Raw genomic sequence first — 21940 nt, 5'->3', positions numbered from 1 at the left:
GTTTCTTTATAACATATGGAACAAAAATGCTTTAAATGTAGAATGTCCTCTGTTCAGTAGCAGGAATAGCAAAGAGCAACCAGTCTCTGGCTGTGTTTTGTATGACATCGCAGGTTGCGCAATTGTAGTCTGCCGTAAGGCAAATGGCCTATTACATTACACACATTTTTATGAAAGCTACATTATGACTGACCCATATTTAGAGAATGAGGGGGATACAAAAAACTGCATTCAATTTGGCATGCACCAAGCTGTGTAAGGCTCTCATCCAGGCAAAGGGATGGTTGTCGCATTATGCAGAGGGTTACTTATTTACCTCATTTAGATAAGTTGTTTGTTTTTGAGTGCACATTCAGTTCTGAAATATAAGCTTTGGAGTGTGAAGCCACTATAAGTCATAAAGATGTGCTACATAGCAGGTTGAGATGCAGGGATGTGCATTACTGATGGTATAATCAGCAGTGGAAAGTGAATTTACTGGTAAACCCCACCTAAGGATTTCTTTTGTTTAAGAAAAAAAATTAAGCATTGCCCTAAAGCTTGCTTTTTTTAATGTTTAAAAAAAACAACAACAACAAACTTGCACCCATTATCCATAACTCTAAAACCGGTCACTAAATATTGTGTTCCCTCATGTCAGTAAAACAACTCTTGGTAATCAGCTTTTCCATGAGTGCATGGAGTTAATCAGTGTATTTAATCTTACCTGTCAGTGGTATTATGTCATTGACATGTGAATGACCAGTTGTACACCCTTTTATTTTAAAAAGATTTGGTGTCTGAATACCTTATCCATTGGACCTGAACATCAATAACTTTTTTTTTAAGCTTGATGTATGGACGGTCACACTGCAGTTGTATACTTGGCTCAATAGCACTGATACTAAACCACTGCAGTGATTAAGATATTTTATGCTAAATATATTATCCATGATATTAGCATAAGTTTGTAGTTTGTTGGATTATCTGTCCTTAGTGCAACTGCTTGATTGGGATAACTGTTACAGGGCCATAGTTATTTCAAATAAATGCAACCCCAGTGTCTCAGCTTTAACATATGTTTGGTATGTTCACTGTGAGAAATATGGGTTTGAGATTTGTAAATCATTGCTTTTTTTTTTTTTTTCTTCACTTTTACATTTTACACAATGTCTCAGCTTTCTTGGAGTTGGGTTTGTACGTATCATTGATGACAGAGTACTTCTTTAACAAGGGGTTGTGTATTAAGGAATAGCTCTGTAGGACAGGAAGGTAAGAAAACGGGTGCACTTTTGTAATTGTTTGCATAGACTGTAAAGTCGGGCTCCCCTGATACTTTAAATGGTATGGTACAGTGTTGCAAGTGGAATGGCATCTCTCTATGCAGAAACATCTCCTTTCCCAGTGGTTCACAGGGGGCGTCATCAAAAGCTTTTGTGAAAGATCGTGCAAGTAAAAACACAGGTCTTTCCAGTTTTTCTTCATGTAACCACTCTTCATTCGTCCTCATGGATTACTAAATGTTCTCCCTCTGGTTCCAGTATGTTTGAATAGCGATGTAGAATATGTTTATATCAATGTTTCAGTGCTTTAGCTACACAGTGAAGAAAGTGCTTCTCATCAGCAAATTACTCAGACATTTTAAGGTTTGAAAGGGGCTCCTCAATGCAATACTTTGGCAGCCAGTGATGCACCAGCCCATCAAATAAGATGTTTTTTGTTTTTTCTAATAAGTATTATTTTCTAATAAGTATTATTTCCCTGTCTGTTAATGGTACCAGAGGAAGAATATCATCACAGAAACCTGTTTTTGAATAGAAGTTGATTAAAGGAAAAAGATAAATTGAATGCCTAAGCTGAGCTTTGTTCATTCCTTTTCCAACCTCGTGTTTTTGCTCCAATCAGACATATTATTAATGTACGTTTTAAAATTCAGTGTGTCACCTTGGCTGACAGTTTTGTTGTGCTTTTTGACCCAGACGTCAGTAAAGTAGTAAATTAGTGACCAAACTTTAACAGATTTATGTGTGGGAATACAAAAATAAGAGCAAAGCTGTTGGACTCCTAGTGCTTTTGCTGTCATGAGTTGGTTTAGTCCTTTGTAATTGATTATGTTTCAGCACATTTTCTATCTGTTGAATAATCCCATTTTGGCGCAGTTCCTCACATCCCAGGCATTCTGTTACAGCATTGCTGCCAGTATATGCCAACCAAAATGGGAATCTTCAAAGCCTTTGACCTAAATTTATGTCGCTATAAGTAGATGTCTAATGTAAAACTTGAGTATGGAAGACTATTTAGAGATAATTGTAGGAGAGCTTTATTTTAGTCAAGACAGAAAAAAATTACTGATGTTAGCAGCTGCAGGCAAGATTTGCTTAGTTTAGCACTCCCGTTCTCACTCTACTGCTCACTTTTTGAAAGTGTCATTAATATTTGCCTCTCCAGGAGCGTAATGGCAATCTGGCAGTCTTGTGATTCAGTCACTGAGAATAACGATATCCTTGAGTTAACCAGCTACAACTTAGATTTCCATTTGGTGAAATTTACTTTTATTCTGGGAATTGAATACAGAACTTTCCCAACAGCTCGGCTTTTGTTTTTCTTCCTACTTTTTTGGTTTCTCCCTCTGTGTCATCATATTGTATCCTTTTTAGCAGCTTTATAAATTAATCCACAGCAGTGGGTTTGTATTCCACAGGGATTAGTTGTATTGCAGAGCTGCTCCATTTCTGACGGAAGAATCCCTAAACCAGGCTACCATAATGAACTTATCCAAGTTTAATTATGTATCTACAGTATGTATGGCGTTTGTTTCTGTTTTTTCTCAAAATTAGTGCAGTGCCCCGTTCAAAGTGCTGCCTTTATTCAGAACAGGCTCGCAGCATCTGAGATTTGTGGCGAGAGGAATGGTAACAAAATGGATAAATGATTTGGGTTGCTAACACCCACTCTGCTTGAGCCAACACTGCACTTATTGGTTCCTGTGAGTTAGAGGGACCATTTCAAGCAATGGAAAGACAGACACTAGCAATTAAGTGTTTAAATTTTCATATTGTGATTATTTTCTTATCACAAATATCAATATTTATCACAGCTATCGGTTTTGTTACTTGCTGTGAAAATGTGCTGAAAGTATATTAAAACAAACTGAAATTGTCTTAACAAATGTTATATTGATTGAGGGTTATAAACAAAAAAAGACCACCACTGAATATGAACAATTTAGTTTTGACTGTGGTTTTCTTCCTTTTTATTTGAATAATTTATAGCTCCACGCCTCAGCCAAGCGTGATACAAAGCTTTGTACTGAAAACAAACATCTATACTAGTTTGCATATGAGTAGTTTTAGCGACTTCACACACCTTAAATAATTATCAAGAATCAATGGACACAACACTGGAAGGTTTTTCTTGTTTTTGTTTTTTGAAGCAGGGTAATCACACATGTTGTTTTTTGTTGTTTTTTTTTTTTTGTGAGATTTCTTGCCTTTGGTTAACAATTTTGTTTTTTGTTCATTGTAGGTGGCAAATCTGGCATGCTCCATTTCCAACAATGAGGAAGGGGTAAAACTGGTCCGTATGGCTGCATCTCAACTAGAAAGTCTTTGCCCCCAGGTATGTTTGCCCCCAGCTGTCACCCAGCTCAGGTCTTGGAGCACATCCAAAAGTCAATAAATTTAATTGCAAGCACATACTGTCTTCAGCAAACAACAGTTGAAATCTGTTTACGTCTCTAACCTCCCTTTTGTGTGTGTGTGTGTGTGTGTGTGGTCAATCTTTTGACCATTGAGTCCATTTTTTCCACACACCTGCTGCTAACGCTCTTTTTAAGCTCATCTAATGAGTCCCATTCATCCTGAGCTATGATATCCACAGATGTTTCTTAGTCCAAAACAAACAATCTATTATTTTTGCCCTAGTCAGTATCTAAAAACACTCCCTGTAATCACCTCTAGAAATTAATTTTCTTCCTAATTCAATCCTAACATTGAGCTAGGGAATGGGGTCTTCGTGCAATCAACCTATGCTAATGTTGTGGCTCAAGGCTATGTTGTAATTGAGCTTTAATGGTTGTAATTGGGTGATTACAGGTGATTAATGCAGCGTTAGCCCTCGCTGCCAAGCCCAACAGTAAGGTGGCCCAGGACAATATGGATTTGTTCAAGGAGCAGTGGGAGAAGCAGGTTCGTGTCCTCACTGATGCTGTCGATGACATAACCTCCATTGATGACTTCCTTTGTGTGTCTGGTAAGTCTTGTTCATTTGCATGTCATAGCCATGAGGAAACAAAATAAGTTTTTCCAAATAGTTGTAATGGTCTGGATTTTATTATTCGTGATGCTTATAGACTAAACGCAGTGCATAACGGAGGAAAAACCTTTTTATACGGTCTGTGGTAGTAATGTTTCCTCGTGAGTCGCAGTCACGCTGTACACTTCTCAGATATATATATATCTGACGTGGCCTTAGCAAAATGTTTAAACGTAGAAGACCATATTTGTCACCATTATCCACACAACAGAGTGATTGAGATTGTAGTGCAGTACTAACCACTGTTATTTGATTTAAAATATAACGTATGTATGTAAGATGCATAAGCCATCTTAATTCTCCCTTTGTCCAACAACAAGCATCGGTTCACTCTCCAAGGTATCATTATGCGCTATAGAGAAAAACCCAGAAGCATGAACAGAACTACATCTATATTTGACATCCTGTCATGTATGTTGAAGCACACAAATGGTTTAGAGTCCTCATTAAGCATTAAGCAGAGTGGCTTCTCTGACCTCCAGCCAAGGACAGACTGTAATTTACACAGTGGACATTTGCATTTTATAGGCAGCTCATTAATAAGTATTCTAAGAATTGGTTTTCAAACCCATACCTTCCAACAAACGCATATTATGTACTTGAGTTTTTCAGTGGCTTTTAATTTCAGGACTAACTCAGGAATGAGAACTTCCTAATTTTTTTTAAGACTGTCACATTATGTGTCATATTATACTGTAGTCGTTTTGATTAAAATAAAAAAAAGTGTGGGTGTGTGTGGAGAGGTCTGACTGTCCGTCCGGGCTGTACACTAATAATTTCACACTGCTTTATGTCCCCAGAGAACCACATCCTGGAGGATGTGAATAAGTGTGTCATTGCTCTGCAAGAGAAAGATGTTGATGGTTTGGACCGTACCGCCGGGGCTATTCGAGGCCGTGCTGCCAGAGTTGTCCATGTGGTTACTTCAGAGATGGACAATTATGAACCTGGAGTCTACACAGAGAAGGTTTTGGAGGCAACAAAGCTCCTTACTGATACAGGTACCACAGAAACAAATAAGTTTACTACTAAATAAATTTAGACAAATACTGAGAGGGTAGACACGGTAACACTTGCTAATGTAGGTTACTCAAAGTTAAATGAGAAGGCAGTGGGTCCATGGGCATGGATGGCGTCATGGTTGCTGTGTCCATATTTTATATACATTGTGTGGTTAACACTTATACCGTATTTTCCGCACTATAAGGTGCACTTAAAATCCTTTAATGTTCTCAACTCGGCAGTGTGCCTTATCTGGTGCAGCTTATCTATGAATTCTGGCTGTTTACTGACTTCGAGCCGGTTTTATGTGGTACACGCCGCTCAAAAATCTGTCGAAATGTTTTAGTAGGACTTTGCTGAGCTACGAAGCCGCACCGCTTGATGGATTGTCTGAGCGTTATGGCTACCGTATTCCGCGTCAGGCCCCAAAGTCAAACGAACACTGTAAATTCTTTCATCTTTAATAAAATGATCAGTGTTGCTGCTTTACCAGGTGTAACAATTAAGTTTAACATCCAGGCATCCATGAAAACAGAATATATTAAATTTAACGGAGTTAGAAGTTAGCAGAAAGTTAGCTCGCTAGTTTTGCTAGTTAACTAAACACGATATATCATGTTCTGACTGAGAGATTTCTAGCGACACATTTATGTTAGCATACCAAAGCATAACACAGTGAACCTGGAGAATGAATACTAACTTTTTTCCACTTGATAAAAGTTCCCAATGTGGTTTTTTTGACAAATGCAATTGCATGGAAAATTACTGTAAACGGACCAAACTTCAGTAGGGGAGAACAACTGAGATAATCCAGCCACAATATGAGGTTAGTCATTAATATAAGAACCTCTATTAGTCCCACACGTGGGGAATTTGTTTTGTTACAGCAGAAAGTGGACAGTGCAAAGTTACATAGCAAAAGTTAGAAAAACACTGGAACAACATACTGTTGTTCCAGTGTTTATAGAGCAGCTACCAGCGAATTCAACATTAATGAATCAATTGTAAGGAAGTGGAGGAAGCAAGAGGAATGAGTTGAGTAAAGTTTGACTTATCTGACTGTTTTGTTTCGATTAATGCGCCTTATAATCCAGTGCGCCTTATGTATGAAAACAGACCCATTTGTCGACAGTGGGCCTTATAATCCTGTGCACCTTATGGTCCGAAAAATATGGTATTTATGATCTACTTACATGGACTGACACACTAGGGGCCATAATGGCATGAGCGTGATAGTCTTTCTTTGTCTGTCTTGTTTTTGTGTAAAAACGGTTGACAAGAGTATAAAAAGATTAACTACTAAAGGGCTTTAAGATAATAGGGTCCCCCAGTTAAGCTCTTGCAGACTAGGAGAATCTGTAGATCACTTGTTTGTTTGTTCTTTCCTAAGATTTTATTTTTATTTTGAGAATAGCTTTAGTTGCTTTCAAGAATGAGCTTATTTTGGTTATGCTTATATATTTATTATAGGTGGTGGTAGTACTAGTACAATACAAACGCAGCACTTTTTACAAACAGAACCAGAGGTATGCATGTTTAGACAGGTTGTCTGTAATGTGGTGCACTGTACTGTTGGAGTATTTGTGTACAAATTAGTAGTCATACACATGTATAAAGAATTTCCTTTAATTTAATTTGATCAAAAAGCCTCTAAAATCTTTACTTTTTATTTTTAAAAAGGTGGAGAGACCCTGCTCCATCCACTTTATCTTTGGTACATTGCCTGGTGCTAAAACCACACTAGTATCTGCCTGCAAAGTTGTTTCTCAGAAGTCTGCCCTTTATTTGATTTGTCTTTGCTTTGGATGTTTTTGAGCATTTGAGTGCTGGTGGCAACTTGTATGAATCTAGAATTGGCTTGTGAAATGCAATTTTCTGTTGAATGAGCCTGAGACATTTTGAGCTCTTCCACAATTCATTATGGTGCATTGTGTGATATGGTCTCTCACACAGCTTGCATTACTAGTCAGTATGACATGACGGTCACTGTTAACCCTTCAGTAGTATTCTGTTTTAATCCAAATTATGACGTAATCAATCTGTCATAGGTTCAAAGACTGAGTCATATTACAGTTCCTTCCACCTGTGCTATTATATTGCAGTTTAATGTGTGGAGGTTTTTTGTCCTTCAAAGGACAAATTCCAAAAAATATTTTGCAATGCAATAGAGAGAGGGGGGACAATATTCACCAGGGCAAAAAAAATCTTTATTAGCCTCTATTTTCAGTTTGTCTGAATGTTGAGGTGCATTTATACAATGTTTTCCACCAGTTAGTAAGAATGTTTAAAGTTCATTATCTATGGATTCACTAACAATACAGTTATTTATTAACACTTTTTTTTTTTTTTAAATGGGAACTTACTTGAAAGAGTCAGTTGTGATAGTTTAAGGAGAGTAATCACTGTGACTGAAAAAGCCTGGAGGTTGTAAACACAAAACCAAATCTGCTTTTTAATCCTGCTGCTCCCTCCCTCAACATTTGCATCTTGACACCCATGATGTTCTCATGAAGTTGCAGCAAAATGCAACTCTCTTAATGCAGTGCTTTAAGTGGTGTCTATGCATATGTCCTGGTGAGTCCTCCAGAGCATTCTGTGCATTCATTTAAGGCATTGAGTAGACACCAGTGCAAATTTCATTAGGTTTAATATAACACTTTGTAATTATGAATTCTGACACCACTATCTTCGTTTGCATTTAATTTTAATTCAACATCAGACCAGAACTATTGTTCAATATTATCACTGGGGCGATTGATACTGATAAGTCGATTAATGTAATTTCCTTACTAGACTAACAGTATGTGTCAAGTAGCTTTATAACCCAAGTTACACTGAGAGAAATGTGATGGATGTAAAATGAAAAATAGGCCCAAGGTAAATTACTCTGATATAAGGATAAATATTTACAGAAGTGTATCTAACAACATTGTCAGTTCTGCTTATGGAACGCTATCTGATCAGTTTTTACTGTAGGAAAAAAAGACCTACAGAGGTTTTCAGCATCAATACAGCTGCTTTATTATTTGTTTCTGACAGTACAGAAACGGTAGAAATGAGGCTTACATGTTAGTGAGTTGTGTACGGTTTACACTGCCGACACAATTCATTCAACATACAGCTGTCAGGAAAAGCCACATCAGATTGATAAAGGAACTGATCAACTTCATCTCTGCTTCCTGTAGTCATGCCACGGTTTACAGAGCAAGTGGAGTCTGCAGTGGAAGCCTTGAGTGCAAACCCCTCACAGCCTGTGGATGAGAACGAATTCATTGATGCATCGCGCCTGGTATATGATGGCATTCGTGACATCCGTAAGGCTGTCCTCATGATCAGAGTGAGTTGCACAGTTTTGTTTTTGTTTGCATGTTTTTTTTTTCTTTCTTTTTTTTAAATCGAATTTATTATTTCTAATGCAAAGTAAGGCTTCATATTGTCATCTATTTTTCTCTTTCAAATTGTGACAGTGAGAGTTCTGACGGAGGATTTTTGATGTGGTTTTTAACAGCTTTTGAACAGAAGTCATATGCTTGGAGTTGCTCTATTGTTGCCATATGAGTAGTAATATCCAGATTAGCTTTTTATCTATAATTGTGAGAACCTGTACACATGCAGTCTTGGGAACCTATGATTAACTTGTCTCAGGCAGTGGCCAACCTAATTGACCAGACTTGCAATTTAGAATTAGAATTCAACTTTATTGTCATTGCACATGCACAGGTACAGGGCAACGAAATGCAGTTTGCATCCATCCAGAAGTGCTTAGTGATATAGATATATTACAATATATATTAGCAATAATATAGATATGTAAGTATATTACAGAAATGGGTCTATTATGGTATGTTATAATGTACACGGTATGAAGTATGTTGTGAATATTCTATAACTATAAGTATGTACAGGCTGTAGTGAGTACAAGCTATGTACAGGATATGGACAGGATATAAATATGAAAAACTATACAGAATATGAAATAAATAACTTTACAGGAATCTGAGATATACAGCTATACAGAAATGGGAACTATGCAAGTTGTAAACAGTTGTAGGGTTAAAAATTATCGTATGTACAGAATGATTATTACAGAGCTATACAGTTATACAATTTCGGATAACAATGGGTTTAGTTGTCTGTGGCATAATGCCTTTTAGTTGTGTCCCATGGATGAAGAAAACATTTCCATCAGGGTAAAACGTTTCATCATAGGATCACTAAGAACAGTTTGGGCATTCAATCACAAATGGACTCAATCCATATTTCCTCTAAAATGAAGAAAAGTGAAGGGGGGAAACCCACACAGCCTGTAGGAAATAAGATTCTGGGGGAAAGTTTTTTTGTTTTTTTTTTGTTTTTTTTTTTTGGTCTTTCAACATATTACCCCCTGTAGCTAAAGTACCTGAAACTGCCAAATTTGATTTCTCAGTAGGGAGCAAATTTCTTTAAACCACTTGTCATGTTTAACAGTACCAAATTATGTATTTATCACACTAAGATACAAAGTGCTGGTTGCTGTCTTCTATTATTTTCAACACTTTTTTAAAATTGAAAACACTAGCCTTGAGAGCACATTTTGTTTTGACAGTGGTCCTTAACTCTTATTAATAATCCTGCTCAACCACAAACAAAAAAGCAATAACAAATGAAAAGAGGAACATTATCCTGCTTTTGCATTTTAATAAGTGAATGATTTAAGATGGAGGGTTTAATTGGCTTTCCTTAATTGAATTGCAGGCCAAAGAACTATATTTTAAGACTAATTTCCATCTGCCCTAGCTCCACTCTTCTTACCCTTTTTGTTTCAGACCCAGCGGTGAACATTGGGCTTATGGTTTGGGCTGAACACTACCTGGTAGATTTGTGGGCAGGTGTAATTTGGCGTGTGTGACTGTTAACGGGACTTATTAAGCAGCTTTGCTCATAATGTATCTGTTAGCTTTATTCTGCCTTTAAGTGCCAGCTGGAGAGACTGATGAGATTGAACCTTCACCCACCACTTTCTAGAGAAGGCAAAGGAAAAAAATGGATTAGTGTTATCTCTGCATTTATGTTATTTCAAGCAGCATCTACACAGCACACTCTTTAATCTTAGTCTTAATTACTGTTTGTTATAATAAGATTAAAGGCGTATCAAAAGCATTGATCTAGACTGATTCAATTGCAAGCTAAACTGTCATTCAAGGGTTTTTCTGTGGGCACGTTCAATTCTGAGTCCAAAGAAATATGAAATCCTCCTAACAGCTGCGCTGAGATGGCCACGAGACAGCTTCTCTTCAGGGCATGTCCACTCACATGTACAAACCCACCCTCTTGCTGTCTTTCTAAAAATCCCCACATGCAAGGCCCTAGTCTTAAATCAAAACAGACAAGAGTGTGGTTGGGGCTGCTTAAGATAGACTCATCTTTAACCTCTATAAGTAGTGCACAGACAGTCTGTTAGATGTCCCTTGAATATTTGACAGGCAGACAGACCCCTCTCCCAACCTCCAGTGACATCAGAGAATATGCCTCCTAGACATGAAACGGTCTCGAAGTCAGCGAGCCACTGACAGTTAGATACAGAGGGCAGCTGTTACCGTATGATTTGTGCGGTGCATCACAGCCCAAGGTGATTTTGCTGCCTCTGTCCTAAAAGAAGAAAAAATTGTCTCGACCCACAGAGGCTATGAGCAGAATGTCACAAAAAGAATAAAACTGGGGTTATTTCAGTGTTGAACTGTCTCATTCATATTTACAACAGGAGGGAAAAAAATTCTGGTTAAGGCTATGTCTGTTTTCCAGCTCTGTCATAATGCTATAATTTCACCTCTTGCCCTGTACACTTGTAATTATTGCATTTCAGATATCATCTGTACATGTATGCGTCATGAAGGCGTTACAGGTGACATGGATAATTGCAGCTTTCAGACACGGTAGAAATACAGAGAATTATCACCTAAAAACCTGATTAACATATTTTCCCACAATGTGGAAAAAGTGGGTTTTAACTTCATTTACCTTGACAGCAGGTTTTCAATATGTTGTCTTTTTTTAGACTGCAGGCTATTGTCACTTCTCACAGTAGTTTCCCACTGGGTGCCCACCATGAGTTATGATTTCTGAGCCTCCCACGTTCACAGGTTATCTGTTGCACAGGCCGCAGCAGGTGATATCTCTGCCCCACTGAACAGCATTGTCTGAGTTGAAAGCGATGCCGATGAGTCACTACAGCTTTTGTATCTGAAACCATACCCATATTCCCTTGAGTACAAGAACATCTCTACATTCCCTAAAGCAGAGTAAGATTGTTCAGAGACTTTCAACTATTTTTTCATTACAGAAAGGAGGTAGTGAGAAAGCCGGATAAGCACAAGCCAGGGCGTCTGCATCCTAATGTCCCTTTATCTGTCCACATCATCTCCCCTGTTCCTACATATCAACTAACTTTTGCCTATCACTTAATATTGTATCTTGCCTGAAGCATAACCGGCAAAGATAAAGTTCATTTTATATATTAATAATATGGCAAATTGTTCCCTGTGGCTTGTTTTGCATTCAGGGCAAGAGGTAAAGGATCTGAGATGAAGTGGCAAAATTCTGGAAAAACACAATTCATGCCTCACTCGCCTTTCTGCAGATAGCGACAGATGGGCCTCTAAAGTGTTTTGCTCCCAATATGTTTCGTACCAGCTCATACCTTCATTTTCCCTCTCAAGATGCACAGGCAGCACATTACACTTGATTTACAAATTCATTTGGAGTTTACAGTTTCTCTACCAAGCTGTGAAGAGGGTAGACATTTATCTCATGCTGCCCTGTCTGGCAGCACTAAGGCATTTCTCATAGATGGTAAGCAGTTTTGCTATTTAATAGTGTTCACAATGCTGTAGTATGCCAATATTATTTTATGTTCCCCACTTATGTACAAACAGCTTTTTCTTACCTTATTCCACTTCATCTCCCATTTTTCTTTTCTCCCCTCCTCCTGGACTTTTTTTTTTTTTTTGGGATGTTTGTCTTTCTTTTGACATCTTCTCATGCTCTGTTGTCCTGTTACAGACTCCAGAGGAATTGGATGACTCTGACTTTGAGACTGAAGACTTTGATGTTCGCAGCAGGACCAGTGTGCAGACAGAGGATGACCAGCTTATTGCTGGCCAAAGTGCACGGGTATGTTGTTCAGAGGTTCTGATTCTGTATTTACTCCTCTTCCTCTAAAACGAAGGGTCATCAAATTGCAACAATACTTTGGGAAAAATTGTGAAATATCCCAGAAAGAAACACATCTCAGAAATGTATTTTCCTATGAGAAAATGGGTTGCTTCAGTGTGCGGCTTAACTGTATTTTTACATGGTTAAATATTAGCTGTGATACTGCATATTTCAGTATCACAGTTGAATATTGTCATCCAACTCTATAATATTTTATATATATTTATATATATATATATATTTATTTATTTAAAAAAAAATAAATAAAAATTTTTTTATATTTTGTGGGTGCAACGATACACAAAATTCACGGTTCGGTTCGATACTTTGGTGTCACGGTTCGATATTTTTTTCGATACAAAAAAAAATGTTCATGCCTTTTTAATTTGTCATTTATTAAAATTATAAATATATATTTTAACTCAAAAGTACAGTTTTTTTAAAATTTAACCCTAACCCTTGTGCGCGTTTTTTATTTTGACAGCGAATGCGCACCTGCGGACCACTTATGTGCAGCCCTGGTTATTTAGCTCGTCATATTGCAGCCACAGAAATTCTTTTGTCCATGAAACCATGAAGCTGCACTTTCTTTTTGCCTTATAGTCTGATTTGTCATAACTTCTCCGTTTTGTGGTAAGCTTTTCTTTAGCTGTCACTTCTTCACCCTGACCTGTCTTATTTGGCTCAGAAGAAATGAAATATATATCCTCCTGCTTTTACACACGCACTCACATAAGCTCAGCGATTCTCTGCGCGATCAACCTCTCACATGTTTAAGCTTGCTGCGGGAGATTTCACTTGTCATGTTTGCATAGTGAGCTAACGATTAATAAGACTATGTCAGAGGAATTGGTGCACAAATTTTCATCACTCACAGATCAGTGCTGTCGCTCTCTATACACAGTTCGCGCGATTGCAAAGTGAAAGCAAAAAAACAAGCGCAAATTCAAACGCGATTTCAATATGTCACATATTGACAGTGGCTCACCGATGCCAATGACATAATTACCCAGCTACATTTCTGAAAGAATGCAAAAGCATTGACATATATTTTTCTTCCTACAATAGCCCGACGGGCAGGGAAGAGATAGATTTTGGTAGCCCGACTGAAAAAAATCGCTAGCCCCAGGACGTCGGGCTAGCGATATTGCAAGCCCTGTATCTGATTGAGGAATCACTCATCTTTGGAAAAGAGTTTATTACAGAGAAATGTCTCTTTCCAAAATAAAAGCTATACTATCTGCTTCTTCTGGGCTATATTCTCAGCAGCATATTAAACATATCAGGTCCCCATAAGGAGAATCATGTGCTAACAGCTGTCTAAATGACTCGGCTAAAGTTAGTAGCATGCTTGTTGTTTTTGTCTTTGCACTAGGATGATGTCGGCGTAAATGTGCAGTCATATTCGTTGTGTTCCCACTAGTGCTTTCAGGTTAATCTCGTTGAAATGACCTTAACGCCACAACACGGCAAATCTCCGTTAACGAGCTACTGCCGTTCGCCCCGTGCATGGGGCTAGACGGCCAACACGTTAACGAGCTAACTGCGCTAACACACTAGCTCCCACCCATGTAATTGAGCATTGCATGGCACATCCAACATACTGTTTTACTTTAGTCCATGACTCGCTTACCTTCAGGGTCATACGTCACATGAAAACCAAAATAATTCCAAACGCCAGATCTGGAGAGCTTAACTTTTGTCTTGCTAGCTTGCCCTGCGCTCTTCCTTCTGACGATGCTGTCTGTGTTGAGCACTCAGTGGATCTGCGCTCGACAGTGCAGCCTAGGCGGAGTAGTCAAACGCAGATTCACTGAGCGCTCAACACAGACAGCATCGTCAGAAGGAAAGTTGATAAAATAAATTACAAATGTTGTATTGTTCGATAGATATGCGTACCGAAGCGAAAGCACTGTATCGAACGGTTCAATATCGATACGAATATCGTTGCACCCCTAATATATATATGTGTGTGTGTGTGTGTGTGTGTATATGTGTGGTAGGTTTAAAAATATACTTGATGAGACAAATATCACTTGACTGGTGCAATAACATCAATTGGAATAGTTTATTTGAAGAGCAATTTTATATCTCTAATGAAATTTGAAGATGAGAAAAGTAGAACCAATAAATTAGTCTTTCTATATTTGCAGGAAATATTTAGTCTTTTTTAACAGTATTCTAATATTAATGCTGTCCCAGCCATTGTTTATTTTTCAAACACTTCACCCACGTACTTGGTGATGATGGCTTGTCTTCTCAATAGCTCAAGTTATGGGGGGAAAAAGGTTTAACCATATAGAGCTCTTATATTCAACTTAAAATGGACCTGTTATGCTTTTACTTACTTTTTCTGTTTCTCAAAGAATGCATGGCTATAGATGAGTAGGACTCTTTTTGGCTAATGCTAAAAGATGAGCTGTTCTATTGATACAGAGCAATGATGGAGGATCAAAACTTTACATGAGTTTTAAGGAAACTGGCATCTTTAAGATATTTTTCTTAATATTTGGCCCCATTAATCTATCATTAAAATGTTATTGAAGAAAAGTGTCATAGTAGCCAAGCAGCTTTTTTTTAAAAAAAATTTTTTTATTCTGAGTCATGCAAGCTCTTGTGCACACGTAAACCTGTTTATAAGCTATATTAATTACCCGAAGACAGTTGGTGACTCCAGAATCTTTTGCTCACTCATTTTAGCTGTTTTAAAAATAGAGGTTTTTCACTGCAAATGACCTTTTTAACAGTATTCATGGCAACAGAGACATTCTTCACTTACCTTTAAGCATAGATTGGAAATGTAATAAAAGCAGACAAATATAAAGCTCAGCAACAACACATGTATGCAGATGAGTTGGAATAAATTTTAAATTTTTAAGAAATGATGATAATAAGTCAACTTTGAAGTCAGTACTTTAAAGTTGACTTATTGTGTGAATTATGTCCTCCAGTTTGCTTTCCTTCAGTCATCCATGCCATCTGGCTCTTAGATACCATGTCACAGACGGAACCAGTGAATGTTTGTTGACTGAGCAGTCTGCACTCTGTGAACTACCCAAAAAAGACTGAGCAGCTAGTTATTTTGTTTTCCCTGCGTGGTGTAACACACTGCGAATCCAATCTTTTGTGCCTCTGGACACCAGCTTTGTGTGTTCTTTTGTCATGAGATTACTTCAATACAACATTCACTTGGATAGGACAGAACTGCAGTTCTACAGTATTTGTACTACGCACCAAATTTGTTAAATTTAAGGTTAAACTTACTTGTAACTTTATATTTTAAGAATATAGAGAGATTGTACATGTCTTGATCTCAAGAATCCCTCATGGCTCCATTGGTACATTTCAAGTGTTTTTGTTGTTGTTGTTTTTAAATCGCCAAAGATGATCTATTTTGTTAGGTACAGTCTTTCCATCTGTGCACTGCATAAACAGCTCTTTTGAAGCTTATGTGCCTCTAGAGAGAGGGTCCCATTTATCAGCAATAGAATGAACACTTGTGTGATGATATTGGATTTCCTGCTCTTAAGTGTCTGCCTACTTTGGCCTGACAGGCTCATTCACTGAATGGCTGATGTCTGATTGCCTTTTTTGGAAGCTGCCCTCTTACTCTCCAGTCCAAAAGGATGGATAAATATGGTGATAAATACATCTTAACGTGAATAAAGTAGTTGTAACTAACTCCCCTTATACTGGTCTTCAGTGGCCAGAGGTGGTGAGTTCATATTTTTCCAAGATATGTTACATATGACTCACTTGCTCTGAACATAATTTTGAACCCAGCTTTGAATTTTGGGGATGAGAGAACAATATTATTTACTTATTTATTCAGAGGATACTTCAGGCAACCGTTATTCAGGCACATTGCTGAAAAGCAAGTTACACACCAAATAGTGAACAATTATGCATGTGTTTAAATTCTAAATAAAGGGTCACACAGTTGTGTAGGATATCTTGCTGCCTTGATATTCTCAGGCGTGGTTTCGAACAAGACTCACTCATTGATTATGGCTGCCAAACTTATGTTCATGGTATCAGCAACAGTATGTTTGGGTCTAGTTTGCTAACCATCCATGCTTTTCATAAATCCTCCTTCAGGCTATCATGGCTCAGTTGCCCCAGGAGCAGAAGGCAAAGATTGCTGAGCAGGTGGCCAGCTTCCAGGAAGAGAAGAGCAAGCTGGATGCAGAGGTATCCAAGTGGGACGACAGTGGCAATGACATCATTGTGTTGGCCAAGCAGATGTGCATGATCATGATGGAGATGACAGACTTCACCAGGTTAGTGTTAGTGGACTGCTTTAAAGAATACCTTTGATTGGTAATTACTTTCTTGTACTTGCACGGGGACAAAATACGTGCTGCATGTCAACTTCCCTCTTGCTCGCATTAATATTCTGTTGTTGTGCACTTCAGGCAAAATGCCTTCCAAGTCAGATTGCATATTTAACTTAAGCCTGTGTCAAATACAATCAGCCAGTAAGCCTACATTTGTTTTCCCAACATTTGCCCATATCTGCACAATGCTGTGCACCTAGTTTAGCAGTACCATTCATGCATCAGTGCCCTTTTCCTTGAGCAGCACTGTTGGTAGGATTTTGTGCTTGATTATTTTTCAGTCCTCCTTTAATCTTAATATGCACAGCCATAAGCAGTGTGTCAGATCTCCCTCTCTCCTGGTACATGAATAAAGCTCTGGAAGTGGGGATTCTCCATCCACAGAGCTGCTCTAAAGTGGCTGTATTCACTCTTGGTAAATGGTTCAAGAGGTGAAGAGCTCAGCAGGGACAGGTGAGACATTTTACACCAAAAAAGAGAGACTACATTTGAGCTATGGGTCTAAGGAAAGTAAAATAAAGACCTGTTAAATGTCATGATTTAATGTTATAAGCTGGTCAGCCACGTGTAATTACTGTCTAAATCAGCATTTTTTGTCAATATGCAAACTACTTGGAAGTGGAAGTGAGCTTGAAGTAAGTAGTAGATTCCCAGTGTTTTTTTTGTTTTGTTTTTTTTACCTGTACACGGTCTTTTTTGTGCACATTTGGGACATGCGTTTTTATGCTATAGATGGTGAATAGTGCCTAAATTTGCTAAACTTCTATGTGCAAACTCTGTATCAGCAGCAAAATGAGAAAAGATTGACCTTAGTGTGTTGAGCCCAGATAGTCTTGTGGACAGATGGTAGCAAATGTAGTTAAACATGGCCTTTTCCTGAAATTTTCATCAAGTCTGTTTTAGTGAACCTGTTGACATAAGAGATCTCGCCACTCTTGGCTCTGACTCTGCAGCAACATACACACCTTTGTACAGAAGTAGCAGCCAGTACCCTCCAAAGGCCTCATTAGAAATTTGGCTCTTTTTCAGTTCATCCTGGTCTTTGCCATTTGCTAACAGATTTGTTGGCTTTCACTTCACATCAAAACGCATCAAACCATAAACAACAAATTCAGTGATGAAGTTCTCAGTGCTGCATGTGACGGCTTTCTTTATTGTTGTTTCATTGTTGGATATACAAGTAAGTTCAGGACCTTGAAAATTCACAAAGGATGTGATACTGGCTTTTTCTCTCACCCGCTGATGATAGAAAAGTGTAAATCGTGACCCTTGCCAAGTACACAGTGGGGGCTTGTCCAAAGGGATTACTGATTATGGTTCACCAACATCACCATCTCTACATTACCTTCTAGCTTACAGTGTGAGTGCATTTGTATGTTGGCATGCACAAGTGGACATTTTGACTGGCTGCCTGTATTTGCGTCTGACTATATTTGTATGGCTGTGCCTTTTTACATTTTCAAGTGAATTACTCAGAGGACGTTGTGTGTCTAACTCTGAGTCACCTCCGTAATGATGATGAAATGCTGCCTCTCTATCTTAATCTTCTGAATGGGTCAAAGATCCCGTCTCCTTGGCCAAAAAAAGTGAATTGCTGGAAAGCTGTAGAGGATTTGAAATACTGACATAACCAGCAATCTGACCAGGGTTAAATAGGAACCAGTCATGTTTGCTTGCAGTACTTCTTATTCATGCAGAGGATTAAGAGAAAAATTTTTACATGACATGCAGATGATACTGCTCATCCTGGACTAAAATCAGTGCTTTTTAGTGAACTCGGACAGCCACATGCCTACTTCAGCTTTCATTATTTATCTAACAAATGCATTTTATCATTCGAAAATATTTTAGTTATAAGTTTTCAGCCAAAGATTGACAAAGCTATAATAAAAATAAGCATGACTAATAAATCTTTGAGAATTTGCAGTATGAATGTGAGTGAACATTTGATGAGTTGCTTTGTTTGTAGCCTTTCACCTCTCTTACAGTTTGCAAAATGAAATCACAAAGTCAATTTATTAACCCAGTTAAACTTCAGTGAATGGTAACTCATGGACTATTTTTATGTGAGTAATAAAAGAGAAATGCTGTGTTCTATTAGATAGAAAATGAGGCACCTTCATCAATGTGATGAGCTGCTGACCTTATATGCAATTTCTTTATTTATCCTTTGAATATTTGAATTGAATTTATACATATAAGTCATACTTCTTCCAATTAGCACATTATATCCTCTCTGCTATGTTACTGCCATTTGAAATAAATTGAAAATGATGCTTTACAAATAGTTTTAACAGTCCACATAGTAACTGTGTGGAAGTTGTTCATTTAATCCCATAACTTAGCATTGTGGCTTTTCTTATTTGGCACTGTCAGGGAGTTTGGAATTGACTCTGTGTACGCTTGTCTCACATGCGTCCGTGTATGTGTGCGCGCGGGTTGGTCGACTGAGGGAACACGCATGGTCATTTGTCAGGCAGAATAAATATCTTCACATTATGCCTTCACTCTCACATGCAGTGGTAGCACATGGAAGGTCAGTAGTTGGCTAATTCAGCCCGCGTCCAAATTATTGCCCCCACAACCTTGAGCTGGCACAAAGCACTGCCAAGGTTAATGCTGTATGAGGTAATTGATCCAGACCTCCCTCCTGACAAATCTGCAGAGAGTGACTGAGATCCTTGTTGACTCTGCATCGCTTATGGCTGTATGGCAGCTCTCATGAATAAGGCATATGTGTATAGCTTGAGAACATGCAACATATTTGAAAGCCACCTGTCACAGTCTTTTGATGTAGAATGCTTCACATTGACACACGGACAGCTGTGTGGACAGATATGGAAAATGATGCTTTAATTCTTTTGCTTTAAACAATTTTTTTTAAGGAGGACATCATAGGTATATATTCGCAGTATAAAAATGATTACCATGTTTATGTATTCTAATGTGTTTTTTGGGGGCAAACTTCTGTATTATATTACCAACCTACAAATCTTTTTCTAAATATCGTCACAGCACCGTTAGCTCTCTCCAGGGGTTGACTTGTCCCCAGGGAGCTTCCAGTATGTGCACTGACGCGTGGCCTTTTCCACTAGGACTCTGGCTTGCTTTACATCAGAGCAGCAGAGGGAGAGCATGAGAAGGGAAGGGTTGGAGATGAGATGAGAGGAGAGGGAAGAGGAAGCAAGAGAACAGAACACAAAATTCCATCTGTTCTGGGTTGGATGGCTCATTTTTTTAGCCTGAAGAGAGAAGCTTTGAATCCAATTTGTGCCTCTTGCCAACTGTGTCCCAGAGTCCCTTGGGGGGGGCAGAAAAGTGGCAAATGGCTGATAAGCTTTACAGTGGGTCAGGTCAGGGCTGGATTGACCTGTGCTGGGATGGGCTTTGTTTGGCTCAGGACGGGTCAGAAATGGATGTGTAATACTGTGGCAATGACCAAAGGCCTTAAATTGAATTGGATTCCAATTTTGCTGCTTTCAATTCTCTTGCCTTCTCTTCCTGCCTTCTTTGTCTCCAACTTGGATGGGGAAAAAAGAGAGAGAAGTTGGTGTGTGAAAGAAAAACTTGGATACTAATTGATCGCGCAAAAACAAATAAATTGGATTTAAGACTAATTCAGTAGTATGTTGACAACTTTACATGGCAGTGCTGCATGCAGGCGGGCAGACAAACCCTGGAAGAAGTCAGTAAAGTTTCCATTTGAGCAATATTAAAAAGTTATCAACCTGGCTTAAGAATTACCCAATATAAACAAACCCAACCTCAGGGGCTCACAGGCTAGTGTCCTTTTAGTGCTAGTGCCAGGCTCGGATAAATGGGAGGGTTGCATCAGGAATGGTATCCGGTGTGAAGTCTGCCAAATCAAGTATGCTTGTCCATCCAGTGTGACATTCCCTTGGGAAATAAGGGAGTAGTCTAAAGTACTTTGTCCGATAGCCACATTAGCTGTCTTCAAGTTATCATTACGTTAAGGCTTGCAATGGCTAATAATAAAACAACAATGTGGGAGTGTTGCAGCAAATGTAATCAGTTGCGTCCATGTGTAATATAAATGGAGATTGTTAATTTAACAGGGTAACACAATTATTTGTTTATTAAAAACTGTTACACTTCTCTAGAAGTGAAGATGAGAAAGTCTTCCAGCAACTAGAGACGAACAGTGGCAGCTTACCGTACCAAGTATGGAGCCAAGTGACCAGAAGCACAGAACTACCTCGGCAACCTAAAAATATTTAACTTATTGCACTATTGCGCAATCTTTATCCAAAAAGTCTCTTGCCCCTGTGTTATCAACCTTTGTCCTGTGTCTTAGCACTGTGATAAACACTTCAAAGTTGCTTAAAAGTTTCTAAGTAGATTTTTCTTATATTTTCTGTTGTGATAGAAGGCATGTGGTGCTATATAATCGCCTCTAGACAGTTTATTTCCAAGCAGTTTGTGGAGAAACAGTGTTGTCAGTTCATCAGTAAATTTTATGCATATTTTTTCAAGCTAATATGCGTTTTATTAGACTGAACACAAAGGAAAAATGAGTTGAAAACTTGATCTTATAAGAAGTCATGTAGGTGCTACAAGAGTTTGATGGTGCAGTGTTATAGTCCAGTTCTTTGAGAATAAACTTAAAGTCTAACCTCTGACTTTAAAGGACTATAACACATTCTCATCCCTGACAGAACAGCATGATGCCAGAGTGTTTTATGTGTATGGACATGTGTGTACCAGCGTGCACTTTGAATTTGGTGCAGTTTCCCTGAGGTGTTCCCGGTTCACGATACATTCTTGCTTCTGACCGAAAAAGAGGTCTCTAAAACAAACAGCTGCTCCTGCATATTGAATGAGCTTGCAATATATCAAAAACAGTCACTGATCTTTCCACGTCTTCTCCTCAGGGGAAAAGGGCCGCTGAAGAATACGTCTGATGTCATTAGCGCTGCCAAGAAAATTGCTGAGGCAGGATCAAGAATGGACAAGCTGGGCCGCACCATCGCTGACCATGTAAGTTAATATTAATCTGTAGACTACAGCTTCATTCTTAACATCAGAGTATGTTTAGCTTCGTAAGGTAGTAACATAAAAGATTTTGTTCTGTTTCAGAACATTTTAACTCATACATA

General features: G+C 38.4%; 1 protein-coding gene across 1 annotated transcript in view; it reads left to right on the top strand.

The window, feature by feature from the left end:
* Positions 1-21940, top strand: part of ctnna1 (catenin (cadherin-associated protein), alpha 1) — a 78643-nt gene that overhangs the window by 42694 nt on the left and 14009 nt on the right. The window contains exons 10-16 of the mRNA XM_082506624.1: positions 3505-3597; positions 4074-4230; positions 5094-5294; positions 8481-8632; positions 12334-12444; positions 16585-16766; positions 21716-21821. Of these exons, the coding sequence (XP_082362750.1) occupies positions 3505-3597; positions 4074-4230; positions 5094-5294; positions 8481-8632; positions 12334-12444; positions 16585-16766; positions 21716-21821 (1002 nt within the window). The remainder of the gene's footprint in view (positions 1-3504; positions 3598-4073; positions 4231-5093; positions 5295-8480; positions 8633-12333; positions 12445-16584; positions 16767-21715; positions 21822-21940) is intronic.

Source organism: Aulonocara stuartgranti (genome assembly GCF_965226115.1).
Source record: "Aulonocara stuartgranti genome assembly, chromosome: 2".
In the NCBI taxonomy this organism is placed as follows: domain Eukaryota; kingdom Metazoa; phylum Chordata; class Actinopteri; order Cichliformes; family Cichlidae; genus Aulonocara; species Aulonocara stuartgranti.
This window is presented reverse-complemented; position numbering and strand designations above follow the sequence as displayed.